This window comes from Hyperolius riggenbachi, chromosome 12, assembly GCF_040937935.1.
Source record: "Hyperolius riggenbachi isolate aHypRig1 chromosome 12, aHypRig1.pri, whole genome shotgun sequence".
NCBI classification, from domain to species: Eukaryota; Metazoa; Chordata; class Amphibia; order Anura; family Hyperoliidae; genus Hyperolius; species Hyperolius riggenbachi.
The window spans coordinates 96,207,304-96,221,484 of record NC_090657.1 but is presented as its reverse complement, the minus strand read 5'-3'; the positions used below and the strand labels follow the sequence as shown (position 1 = coordinate 96,221,484).

General features: G+C 49.3%; 1 protein-coding gene across 1 annotated transcript in view; it reads right to left on the bottom strand.

Moving 5' to 3' along the window:
• YWHAB (tyrosine 3-monooxygenase/tryptophan 5-monooxygenase activation protein beta) overlaps positions 1 to 14,181 on the bottom strand; it is a 53,284-nt gene that overhangs the window by 19,400 nt on the left and 19,703 nt on the right. The window contains exon 2 of the mRNA XM_068263260.1: positions 10,353 to 10,654. Within this exon, the coding sequence (XP_068119361.1) occupies positions 10,353 to 10,646 (294 nt within the window). The 5' untranslated portion in view covers positions 10,647 to 10,654. The remainder of the gene's footprint in view (positions 1 to 10,352; positions 10,655 to 14,181) is intronic.

The window sequence follows — 14,181 nt, the reverse complement described above, 5'->3', positions numbered from 1 at the left end:
CAGAGGGAGCACGCACAGAGGGAGGAGGCACAGAGGGAGCACGCACAGAGGGAGGAGGCACAGAGGGAGCACGCACAGAGGGAGGAGGCACAGAGGGAGCACGCACAGAGGGAGGAGGCACAGAGGGAGCACGCACAGAGGGAGGAGGCACAGAGGGAGCACGCACAGAGGGAGGAGGCACAGAGGGAGCACGCACAGAGGGAGGAGGCACAGAGGGAGCACGCACAGAGGGAGGAGGCACAGAGGGAGCACGCACAGAGGGAGGAGGCACAGAGGGAGCACGCACAGAGGGAGGAGGCACAGAGGGAGCACGCACAGAGGGAGGAGGCACAGAGGGAGCACGCACAGAGGGAGGAGGCACAGAGGGAGCACGCACAGAGGGAGGAGGCACAGAGGGAGCACGCACAGAGGGAGGAGGCACAGAGGGAGCACGCACAGAGGGAGGAGGCACAGAGGGAGCACGCACAGAGGGAGGAGGCACAGAGGGAGCACGCACAGAGGGAGGAGGCACAGAGGGAGCACGCACAGAGGGAGGAGGCACAGAGGGAGCACGCACAGAGGGAGGAGGCACAGAGGGAGCACGCACAGAGGGAGGAGGCACAGAGGGAGCACGCACAGAGGGAGGAGGCACAGAGGGAGCACGCACAGAGGGAGGAGGCACAGAGGGAGCACGCACAGAGGGAGGAGGCACAGAGGGAGCACGCACAGAGGGAGGAGGCACAGAGGGAGCACGCACAGAGGGAGGAGGCACAGAGGGAGCACGCACAGAGGGAGGAGGCACAGAGGGAGCACGCACAGAGGGAGGAGGCACAGAGGGAGCACGCACAGAGGGAGGAGGCACAGAGGGAGCACGCACAGAGGGAGGAGGCACAGAGGGAGCACGCACAGAGGGAGGAGGCACAGAGGGAGCACGCACAGAGGGAGGAGGCACAGAGGGAGCACGCACACGAGGAGGCACAGAGGGAGCACGCACACGAGGAGGCACAGAGGGAGCACGCACACGAGGAGGCACAGAGGGAGCACGCACACGGGGAGGCACAGAGGGAGCACGCACACGAGGAGGCACAGAGGGAGCACGCACACGGGGAGGCACAGAGGGAGCACGCACACGGGGAGGCACAGAGGGAGCACGCACACGGGGAGGCACAGAGGGAGCACGCACACGGGGAGGCACAGAGGGAGCACGCACACGGGGAGGCACAGAGGGAGCACGCACACGGGGAGGCACAGAGGGAGCACGCACACGGGGAGGCACAGAGGGAGCACGCACACGGGGAGGCACAGAGGGAGCACGCACACGGGGAGGCACAGAGGGAGCACGCACACGGGGAGGCACAGAGGGAGCACGCACACGGGGAGGCACAGAGGGAGCACGCACACGGGGAGGCACAGAGGGAGCACGCACACGGGGAGGCACAGAGGGAGCACGCACACGGGGAGGCACAGAGGGAGCACGCACACGGGGAGGCACAGAGGGAGCACGCACACGGGGAGGCACAGAGGGAGCACGCACACGGGGAGGCACAGAGGGAGCACGCACACGGGGAGGCACAGAGGGAGCACGCACACGGGGAGGCACAGAGGGAGCACGCACACGGGGAGGCACAGAGGGAGCACGCACACGGGGAGGCACAGAGGGAGCACGCACACGGGGAGGCACAGAGGGAGCACGCACACGGGGAGGCACAGAGGGAGCACGCACACGGGGAGGCACAGAGGGAGCACGCACACGGGGAGGCACAGAGGGAGCACGCACACGGGGAGGCACAGAGGGAGCACGCACACGGGGAGGCACAGAGGGAGCACGCACACGGGGAGGCACAGAGGGAGCACGCACACGGGGAGGCACAGAGGGAGCACGCACACGGGGAGGCACAGAGGGAGCACGCACACGGGGAGGCACAGAGGGAGCACGCACACGGGGAGGCACAGAGGGAGCACGCACACGGGGAGGCACAGAGGGAGCACGCACACGGGGAGGCACAGAGGGAGCACGCACACGGGGAGGCACAGAGGGAGCACGCACACGGGGAGGCACAGAGGGAGCACGCACACGGGGAGGCACAGAGGGCGCACGCACACGGGGAGGCACAGAGGGCGCACGCACACGGGGAGGCACAGAGGGCGCACGCACACGGGGAGGCACAGAGGGCGCACGCACACGGGGAGGCACAGAGGGCGCACGCACACGGGGAGGCACAGAGGGCGCACGCACACGGGGAGGCACAGAGGGCGCACGCACACGGGGAGGCACAGAGGGCGCACGCACACGGGGAGGCACAGAGGGCGCACGCACACGGGGAGGCACAGAGGGCGCACGCACACGGGGAGGCACAGAGGGAGCACGCACACGGGGAGGCACAGAGGGAGCACGCACACGGGGAGGCACAGAGGGAGCACGCACACGGGGAGGCACAGAGGGAGCACGCACACGGGGAGGCACAGAGGGAGCACGCACACGGGGAGGCACAGAGGGAGCACGCACACGGGGAGGCACAGAGGGAGCACGCACACGGGGAGGCACAGAGGGAGCACGCACACGGGGAGGCACAGAGGGAGCACGCACACGGGGAGGCACAGAGGGAGCACGCACACGGGGAGGCACAGAGGGAGCACGCACACGGGGAGGCACAGAGGGAGCACGCACACGGGGAGGCACAGAGGGAGCACGCACACGGGGAGGCACAGAGGGAGCACGCACACGGGGAGGCACAGAGGGAGCACGCACACGGGGAGGCACAGAGGGAGCACGCACACGGGGAGGCACAGAGGGAGCACGCACACGGGGAGGCACAGAGGGAGCACACACACACCGTGACACGAGGAGGCACAGAGGGAGCACACACACACACCGTGACACGAGGAGGCACAGAGGGAGCACACACACACACCGTGACACGAGGAGGCACAGAGGGAGCACACACACACACACACCGTGACACGAGGAGGCACAGAGGGAGCACACACACACACACCGTGACACGAGGAGGCACAGAGGGAGCACACACACACACCGTGACACGAGGAGGCACAGAGGGAGCACACACACACACCGTGACACGAGGAGGCACAGAGGGAGCACACACACACACACCGTGACACGAGGAGGCACAGAGGGAGCACACACACACACCGTGACACGAGGAGGCACAGAGGGAGCACACACACACAGTGACACGAGGAGGCACAGAGGGAGCACACACACGGTGACACGAGGAGGCACAGAGGGAGCACACACACGGTGACACGAGGAGGCACAGAGGGAGCACACACGGTGACACGAGGAGGCACAGAGGGAGCACACACAGTGACACGAGGAGGCACAGAGGGAGCACACACAGTGACACAAGGAGGCACAAAGGGAGCACACAGTGATATGAGGAGGCACAGAGTGAATACAAAGGATACTGGAGGCACAGTGAGACAGTGGTGGCACAGACGGGGCAGAGTAGGACTCTGAAATCATAGGAGGGGAGGGGTGGCACAAAGGAATTGACTCCGAGCACCTCTCATGGGTATGCCTAGAGACTCCAACCAGTGCTGCAAAGTACTTAAAGGGAAGGTTTAAGCAAAATAAAAAAATGAGTTTCACTTACCTGGGGCTTCTACCAGCCCCATGCAGCCATCCTGTGCCCTCGTAGTCACTCACAGCTGCTCCAGTCCCCCGCTGGCAGCTTGCCAACCTCGGAGGTCGGCAGGCCGCATTGCGTACATTTTTACGCATTCCCGCTAGTGCAGGAACATTAACACATACATTTTTACCCATTACTGGTTCAATGCGTAAATTTTTACGCATTGAACCAGTAATTTGTAAAAATTTATGTGTTCATGTTCCTGCACTAGCGGGAATGCGTAAAACTGTACGCAATGCGGCCCCCGCCAACCTCCGAGGTCGGCAAGCTGCCAGCGGGGGACTGAAGCAGCAGTGAGTGACTACGAGGGCACAGAATGGCTGCATGGGGCTGGTAGAAGCCCTAGGTAAGTGAAACTCATTTTTTTTGCTTGGACCTTCCCTTTAAAGATGCATACCTTTCTGTAGCTCGTGCTCTCCTTTCATTTGATGCCTGAATGTTCTACACCAAATAGTTTTCGTTCAATTTCAATTTAAAAATCGCCAATGTAGCAAAAAAAGAAGAAGGAGGTGCACAAGGTCCCTGTAATGGGTTACTCCGGAGTGCTCAAAGCCCAACAAAACAGTTCCACCAAGCCAGTATTGTATAGATACAAGCGGCTGGGCACATCCAGTAAAAAACAAACTTTATTTGTATCCAGTAAAAATGTGTACATCCACAGCAGCAATACAGCAGGAGAGAGAGGGGTTAGCATGGAAAGAGGTCAGACCTCTTTCCATGCTAACCCCTCTCTCTCCTGCTGTATTGCTGCTGTGGATGTACACATTTTTACTGGATACAAATAAAGTTTGTTTTTTACTGGATGTGCCCAGCCGCTTGTATCTATTCAATTTAAAAATCGCAGCTGCAATCTTGGCGATGTTATAACTTCTGGGTCACACCTGTGTTCTCGGTTAGAGAAGTGCATCACTGAATGAAGCAGGAAGAGGAAGTGACACGCATGGTCATTGCAAGAGGCTCCTCCACAGGGGTCATAGCACGACTATGTTGGAAGTCGTCTGGCTTAAAAGCATACCCGTGAGAGGTGCTCGGAGTCCCTATAAAGCAGATCTAAACCCAGAACTTTCTCTCTGCTCTAAAAGATAAGCACCATCATAATAACCTTCAAAGAAAAACGTGTTACAACTTACAGAACTCCTACACTAAGTCTGCAGCGTACTTCCTGGTACCATGGGAGCACAGAAATGTGTTTACATATTAGCACATACGTAACTCGGCACACCTGCGGCACTGAGCTGACAGCTCAAATTACACTTGTGATTACTTGCTGAGAAGGGAGAATTAGACAGGCTGTTCTCTATAAGCACACATGGTGGATTTCTATTTCTCCTGTGCAAGTGTTTAGGTCTCCATGTACAACAAATCTACAGTTTCCATCTCATTCTTTGCCCGGAGACTACCTATATAATAGACAGTGTTCCTAAAGGCAATCAGCAAACACTTTAATTTCACAACAATAGGATGCAGGAAGGGGTGAATTTGCATGCAAACCCAACCTTAGATATTTCTCAAATGTTAATCATACATGTCAGCCATATGCAGGCAACTGATGTGGTTGGGTTGGATGCGCGGCCTTGCTAGTGTCACGGCGTGCACGCTACTCAGACTTCTGCAGTTCAAGATGAGGAGACGCGCTGGCTTGCTGAGTGCCAAAGGCTGCTGCAGTTTTTTTATCCTCAACACAGCAAGACGGGAGAGAGGCCGCGCATCTAGCGGAAGTAACAAGAGCACGTCACAGGGGAGCAGAAAGGGAATACTGCGCATGCACAGCTTAGTATTTCCATATTGGTCAGACTGGACAGGAACTAGAACGGGGCTGGGCACAGAGAAAACAGCAGCATGCAGGGGGAAACAGAGGGAACGATAAGTGACCACCAACACTTTTTTTCTCCCAGATTACGTTGGGCTCTGGTATCCTTTAAAGAGACTCTTAAGTCTCTAAAAAAATCTTTTTTTTATTACAAAATCCACTTTAATATATTAGTCCTACCTAAACCGCCGCTCTTATCTAACTAAATCCCCCCAAACTCCCCAGGGGGCAATCCGGGCAGCGCTTCTGTGAGAGGCAGAGCTGTGAACCGCAGCTCTGCCTCTCAGCCCGGATCGCCGCCTCTCCCCCGTCCCTCTCAGTCTTCCTTCACTAAGAGGGGCAGGGGAGAGGCGGAGATCCGCCACTGACAGGCTCGTGTGAGGCAGGGCTGCAGCTCATAGCTCTCTAACAGCAGCAAAATCCGCGACCAAGAAAGTCGTCGATTTTGCAGGGGGAGGGCGAGTTGGGGGGGGGGGGGGGGAGAGGATTTAGATTGCAGCCGCGGGGATGTGGTGGTTTAGGTAGGGCTAATATGTTAAAGAGGATTTTGTTATAAAAAACTGATTTTTAAGAGACTTCAGTGTCTAAGTGTAAGACCACCTTAAGTTCGAACACATTAAGAACACCTGTGCCCAGAGTTTGGCTTTAAAGTAGACTAGAAAGTGCTGACTGCAGACATTCTTTGACAAAACCAACAGTTGTGATTTGACTTGCGGCCACGGTTACCCTTTAGTGTGTGCCTGGACAGCCACCATTCATCCACCAGCGCACTGCTTAATGATTCTCAGCGTGAGGTCCATTATAAATAGAAAGTGGATGCAGAATGGCTTATTTTTAGATCCAGCACTTGGTTTACACTGAGAATTACCCCACTGAGGATTCAAAAGAGATTTGTCTGATGCCAATGCAACCAATAGCAGAAGAAATGCTATTAAAAGATTCAGTTCACAAGTATAACCATAGCAACCACAAATATGCACAAATCAACTACTCCCATACCAGACTTGCCTGAATACTATGGAGGCTATGACTGTTTCACTCCACTCATGCATGCAGATCATAACTACAGATCAAAGGATTTATGTCCTGATCTACATGGATATTCACTTTCACAGCCATTTAGTAAAGAAAACTAATCTTGGTCAAATGTCAGTACTGTCAACAGACGGAAATGTAGAGGATCCTTGCCACTGTGCTAGTCAAATTGGATATTTTGTAGAAAACTCCTTATCCTTTTTTTCATTTTATAAAGCAGTCTCCATTTTGACCTTCAGTCTTCCCTTGATGTGACAGGCTAGGGCTATTGCCCCGCCTCCTGCAATATGGTCATATGTACCGGTAACTCTACAAGCTGTGGCAGCAAACAGCAACGAGAAGCACACATGCCGCAATGTGTGTCGTCGTTTATAGCCATTTCTAAGCAACAAACACCCACAGCCTAAAGCGCCTCTACTACACTAAAGATGGTGAATCAGAACGAAAGATGGCAAATATTTATGCATCCCCCATTTTCAAGCTGCGTGAATAGGCATAAAATGAACACAAACGTTTAGGTCAACTTCAGCTCAGCTCCCAGCCATTGTCCGGGATCCCCTCGGTAGCAGCAACCTCGCCAGGTCACCGGCTTCAGTGCCCACATGCTCCCATAGCCTCCGACCTCGCCAGCCACTACGGAGGGGACCCCAGGACTAAAGCTGGGAGCAGAGCCGCGGCGAGGCAATCATAGGCTGCCAGAAGCCTAAGGTAAATAGATTTTTTTTTTTTTATTTAAACGCTTGTTTCCTTTGAATGATTTCAAGCCTCAGGACAGTTTTTTTTTAAACAGATAGTGTAAAGTAACCCCACAGGTGGCCACTATATACTAAATAGGTAATAAGGATGCACAATATGTAGGTCTACCGTCTCCACTGTTGGGGCCCAGCAAGTACCTATGGTAGGAAAAGAATCTGATTATGAACTCAATTACTCCCTTCCCACGGATTTGTTACCAGCATCAATAATTGTGCCGAGTCCATGATTAAGATAAAGGGGGCCATATGCAACTCACTTTTTGTCCTGAGTTATCTCCCAGGAGATCATTTGCATATTGTTTTTAAAACAACTTTTAAAGGTTTTAAAATTAAAAAAGTACCCAAGTAGATGAAAAAGTACTATCAAAATTTAAATTATTATTATTTGGATGGTGTAATGGTTAAGGGCTCTGCCTCTGACACAGGAGACCTGGGTTCGAATCTCGGCTCTGCCTGTTCAGTAAGCCAGCACCTATTCAGTAGGAGACCTTGGGCAAGACTCCCTAACACTGCTACTGCCTATAGAGCGCGTCCTAGTGGCTGCAGCCCTTTGAGTCCGCCAGGAGAAAAGCGCGATATAAATGTTCTGTGTTTGTTTGTTTGTTGTTTTGTTCTTGCTTGTTGATGGCTTAAGGCCTCTTTCACAGTGGGACGTTAAAGTCGCACATTATAAAAAATTATAACGCAGACTAGCGCACAGCAATACAAAGTCTGTGCGACATTCACAGTGCACACGTTGCGTTGTGTGTAGCGTGTAGCAATATTTAGAAAGTGCTGCATGCTGTGCGTTTAGCATTTACTGCGTTGTGTGTTGCACATGCTCAGTATTTTTTTTTTAAATGTAATGCATGCGCCGTTTTCGTTCCATCAGTATGCAACGAAAACAGCGCACCAAGAGAACGCAGCGCAAAATAACGTCCAATTTCATAACCTACATGCGCTGAGTTAGAGGCACGTTATGCGACTAACGACGCATCAAACGCAACGTCCCACTGTAAAAGAGGCCTAAAAGGGATTTTATGACAAGGAGTGAATATATCACCTAGAAGAAAACTCAGGATAAAAAGTGAATTGCATATGGGTCAGGGAGTGTAAAAGAATGGTTGAGGAGGCGCCAGGTGTAGCCAGAGAGTGGGGAGGAATGGCTGCATCTCCAAAACCAGGAAGTTCTAAAATTTTGGAAAGCTGCTGGAATTCTGTAGAGCCCCATTTGTTTGTGTAGCCAGCATTAGAAAGGCAAGGCTAGTTTGCACTCTAGCCTCCACTTTGGTATGTTGCTGTGGACAATGAACTTACAGCAAGACTATACAGTCTTGCCATCACAGGAGGATGCTGCCATTGAAGCTCTGCTGAGCTCCAGCATTTTATTGGACTTCCTAGTTAAAAATATAAAGTCAGTCCTCCTACTACACCAATACCTAGGCCATGCAAGTTGGATTCTGACCAAACCATGGGGAATTTCTGGGGCTCAGTAGAGCTCGCTTTGTGACAACAATCAGTGCTTCCGCCATCAGGTTTCATAGAGGGAAGCACTGCTAATGAATAGGTGCAGAGTAACCCATTACATGGTCACATTACTCCATCTATACTAATGATGAATCGGCCTATTCTGATCCTGGTTTAAAATGTCACTGTGGCTGAAAGGTTTCCTTCACCCTAATTCCATGTTAATTCTCTCTCTACACATCCTAAGGAGGAGTTAGAAGCACACCAGCCATACTGAGGCTGAAGATGTATGTACACTAATAGGTCATCTGATAATGTAAATAATGGCAGTGGCAGGACAGCATTTTGAAATGGGGATAAACAACATTGTAGGTATAGTACATCATTGATCAGATTCTCATTTTAAGATGTTAAAGCCACAGCTCAACCTTATTTTAAATGCACATGTTAAGAAAATTGCACTCCTTGGGCATCTCCTGACCCTCTGACGAAGGATTTTCATCCGTAACGGCGCTGTCAGGGTAATGGACATTTGACACACTGCTACAGACTCTATAGGATCCTGTGCCTCCTAGCTTACATCATGTCTGCTTTATTAGGATCTAATATTGCTGCATTTTCAGGGTCTGTTTGGTTATTACCATAGTTTTCCACTTTTTGGCATCCCTGGCATCACTTTGTCCTATTCATGTGGACTTATTGCTGTTCACTGCTTAATGCTCCATATTATATGGATTTCTATGATGTATTACCATTGACAGAGCGTCTATATTGAGTGTTTGTCTCAGCTTGTACAATATTGTTGTTATATGTGATTGTCTATCTTTTTCAATTATGTATATTTAATACAAATACTTTTTGAAACATACATTTTGGTGTGCAGGTGTATTTTACTTTTAATGAATTAGGGATTTAACCACAATAAATCAGACCAACACCAGTGTTCTCCCTATGCTCTTTTAGCCAGGTGCTCCACCCGGCTAATTTTGATAAATACCCGGCTGTCATCGGCTCACCTCCTCCTATGCTGTACGCAGAGTTGTGCACAGAAGCACCGCCTCTGCATTCTTTCATCTCGCCCCACTCAGCTACTTTTTCACACCACTCAGCTACTATTTCATGCCACCCAGCTGGAAAAAAATTCTGGGGAGAACACTGAATTATCTGAAGAGGGAGGGTTGCCCAAGGTGTAGCCTCACCTTATAAGCAGAGCCCCCAAGCGTGCTTGAATCTAGTTACCTCTTCTCGTTCCTGACAACCATCTTTCCCATCCTTGCAGCTCTGTACTTGCAGCTATTGGTCCAAACTACAGTTTTTGTTCTGGGCAGCCATCTCATCTATAATGCAGTTCTGTACTCACCACTGACCTCTAGCAGCAAGCACAGAGCTGCAAGGAAGATGGGAAAATGGCTGCCAAAACCAAGGACAGGCAACTATAGACACAAGCATATTGCCAATGTATGCACTGTATATGGGCTCACACACACACCTTACTTGCATGTACACACAGCTACCTTTTGGGACACTTTTGGTCCCAAAAATGTGTCTTATATACAAGTATATACAGTAAGTTACAGTTCCTGTCACTTTGCCGAAATGTCACTACCATCTCAGAAAATGTAATCTTTGAAAGCTATTTAGCTACTGTAGCCTATAAGCCCCCTCAACACTTACAAGAACATCAGTGCAAATTTCGGTAAGCTCAGCCTCGATCTTCTCTTTGTACTCCAGGGCCATTTGCTTCTTCTTCTCATTGCCCTCTGTCTTCTGCTCTATACTGGAGATCACACGCCAGGAAGATCGCCGGGCACCCACAACATTCTTGTAGGCAACGGATAAGAGATTCCTCTCCTCATTGGACAATTCACCACCCTGCTCGGTGACAGCTTTCATGGCAGCAGCCATATCATCATAACGCTCAGCCTGTTCAGCCAGCTTGGCTTTCTGTATCAGTTCACTTTTGTCCATGATGATTTCTGTGTAAAATATAAAATTAAAAGGGCCTTTATGGCAAAAGAACAGATTTGAAAATGGAGTAAAACACAAATAACCCTCCCAATTAACATTTTTCTCAAACAGCAAGACTGAAAAACAGACTTTCTTTAGGAAATCTGTTTTTGGTCACCATTTTCATGGCACTTATGGATTGCCATCCTTGTGCCTTTAGCATCATCTTCTGCAGCACTTTACAGAATATTTAGTCATGTGACAGACTTTCCCTCAGATGAGCACATAATGTACTGAGTGTTCTTTTCCTGATGTTTGGCAGGGCTGGGACCCACTAGAGCAGTGGTCCTCAAACTACAGCCCAAGGGCCGAATGTGGCCCCGAGGCTTTTTCACTGCCCCTAGCCAGCCCCCCACACATGTGGGTGTGTGTGGGTGGGGGTGTGAGTGTGTGGGTGGGGTGTGTGTGTGTGGGTGTTCATAGAAGATGTGGGTGGGTGCTTTGGGGGTGATTTTGGTAATATACCTAGACTTAATGTTTCTCTTTGCGTCTTTTTGTGAGTAATATTATGCTTATTTAGCACCTCAATTACTTTGCTACAGTGATCATGTGTGTATGGGTGAGATTGTGCTGTAGGCTTTTGCATGCCATTGGGTGACATTTTGACTCACATATGACTTGCTATGTTACTGTCATGATATCTGCTATTGCTGTGTTGGTGGCATAATATCTGCTCTGGTTAAATGAGACATAAGAGCTGCATGTGTTAATAGTTGCGGTTTACAATACCTAGATACAAAGTAATGTCTTTCAACATAATTGAATGCATACTCCAGCCCCCCAACAGTCTGAAGTATGTTGACCCGGCCCTAGACCATAAAAGTTTGGGGACCCCTGGACTAGAGTAATTTTGGCAGAATTTTTAGGATCGCCGACAACCAGCAATTCCAAAAAACACGTTGCCAATGAATTTAAATGGTGAGGAACCCACTAATGCGTCGTAAATGCAGGACATGCAGCATTTTGTGCTGCGTGATTTAAAAGCGCTGCAGTGAATCCTAGTAAGGTCCAGACCTCAATGTTTATTAAACCAAATACCTGAAACAGTTGTATTATATGTGCCTGGTCTTTATCTATATGGAGATATGAAGTAGCCATGCTAGGCAGTACCTATAAAATAAGTCATACTACTGGTTTCTGTACAAGCACAAAGTTACAAGTCATCATAAAACATTTAGAGCACTTTTCAATGCACCAGAGAAAGGATGCAACAAAATGGTTTCCACTTTTATAGGGAACGGACATGGTAATGACATGGATTTTCATACTGTGGATCAAAAAGCAATTTGCAGTAGTGGATATGAAAGGATTTTCACGTGACAGGATACAATTAGCAGTCAGCTTATCAGAGGCAGAAAGCAAAAAGGTCTTTGCAGGCTACACCAGAGACCTGGTGTGAAAACGGCATGGAAATCCTGACACTGCAACAATAGGCAACCAATAACAATAGGCAACCAATGCATCACTTGTGGCTCAACCTGTCAGTTACCGTAAATGCTCACACAAACATTTGGCACAAAACACATTTAATGACTGGGGAACCAATATGAGGTAGCACTTTGCAGCCTCAGCCATTCTACAATTAACTTAGCTCTGCATCCTGCTCTCCCCTTCATCCCGTACAACTGTAACTTGTATGTGACTTTTTCACCAGTGACATTTAAAAGGACAACTAACATCCACAAAAAAAAAAAAAAAAACCTAGATACTTTAGATGAGGGAAAACTCCTTAGAGCCACCAGTCCCCCCCCCCCCCCCCCCCCCTTCCAGGCTCCAACTTTACTGTTAAAGAAGTACTCAGGTCTTCCGAGTACTTCAGAAGACGAGTGGCTTCGTACTGCGGACTGGCTTGTGCACAGTATGGAACAGCTTGTTTTTGGAAGTACTTTGAGCCTCAAATACATCTGAGGACTCTCCAAAGACGCAGCTAACGGGAAATTTAACCATTTACCGCCATCCTAACGTATTAAAACGTCATGCTTACCGCTATTAACAGCAACATGACGTTTTAATACGTCGCGCATTCCCGCCGCTGCTACCGCCGTGTGTCCGCCGCTACCGCCGCCATTACCGTCGGGATCCCGTGCTGGGTGATTGGGGAAGAGGACCGAACAGTCCTCTACCCAATCGCAGTGCCTGGAGTGAATGGACGTGACCGCGAACAGCGGCTACGTCCATTCACATAAACAGGAAATGTAACAGTTTGATAAAGTGTAAAAAAAAAAAAAAAAAAGTGAACACGTCCTATGAGTGATATTACACCTACAAAATACATACATTTTCAAGTATATACACATCATTAATAAAATTACACTTCCAACCCTCCCCCCCCAAAAAAAAACACTTGTAAAAAAAAAAAATCAGCTTAAAAAAAAATAAATAAATAGTTGCCTTAGGGACTCAGCTTTTTTTATTCTATATTTTATGGGGGAAAATTAATTTTAATTTATTACATAGGGGCTTGTAATTATGGCCAGAACATACAGAAAAATAACCACTTATATTTCAAAATAATATACTGTCGCCATACATTGTGGTAGGGACATAATCTAAACGGTTTAATTATCGGGACCACTGGGCAAATAAAACGTGTTTGTTTTATCCACAGGAGAATATTTAATTTTTAAAACTATAAAGGCTGAACACTGAGAAATAATGATTTTTCTTTTTTTTCTGTTTTTCTCATTAAAATGCATTTAGAATAAAAAAATTCTTAGCAAAATGTACTATCCACAGAAAGCCTAATTGGTGGCGAAAAAAACAAGGTATAGATCATTTTCTTGTGATAAGTAGTAATAAAGTTATTAGGGAATAAAAAGGGAGGAGCGCTGACAACTGAAAATTGCTCTGGTCCGTTAGCTGGGGGGGTCAGGTTGCAGAGAGAGTAACAGGAAGGCTCTAAGGGTTCTGAGCTTTCCCTCTTGGGTGAGTATTTTGTTTCAGGACACTACAGTTGTGCTTTAAGACTCAGTCCTCAGGCTAAAAAAACATAAAAGGAAATCAACGGTTCTCAAAATTCCTCCTACGCTTTACTCTTTGCAGGCGTTTTAGCAATGACTGAAGCAGGTGGAGCCACAATATTTGGGACAGGGACAGCACTGTTGGAAGGAGTGTAAGGAAATTGTGTGGCGGCAGTGACAGCGGAGAAGGCAAATGTCTCCTTTACTTACAGAGTCAACCTGTGTACCAGTTCATGGGCAAAAGTTAGAGTCTTGCTTTATACAGTACTGGAGTATTGATAGTAACTGCCTAATAAACATTTACTCAAAAGTAAAATTAATATCTCAAAGTGGATTCTCCAAGTTAGTAAGGGTTGGGAAGATGGTATGAAAATACCCCACTGCAAAGTTAAAACTTTAGTTTAGTTTAGTTTAAAGGACACATCCGAGGAGGAGAATAAAAAATCCACTTACCTGGGGCTTCTTCCAGCCCCCTCCAGCTGTCCTGTGCCCACGCCGCAGCTCTGCTCCAAACTGGTGGTCCAGAATCCCCTCTA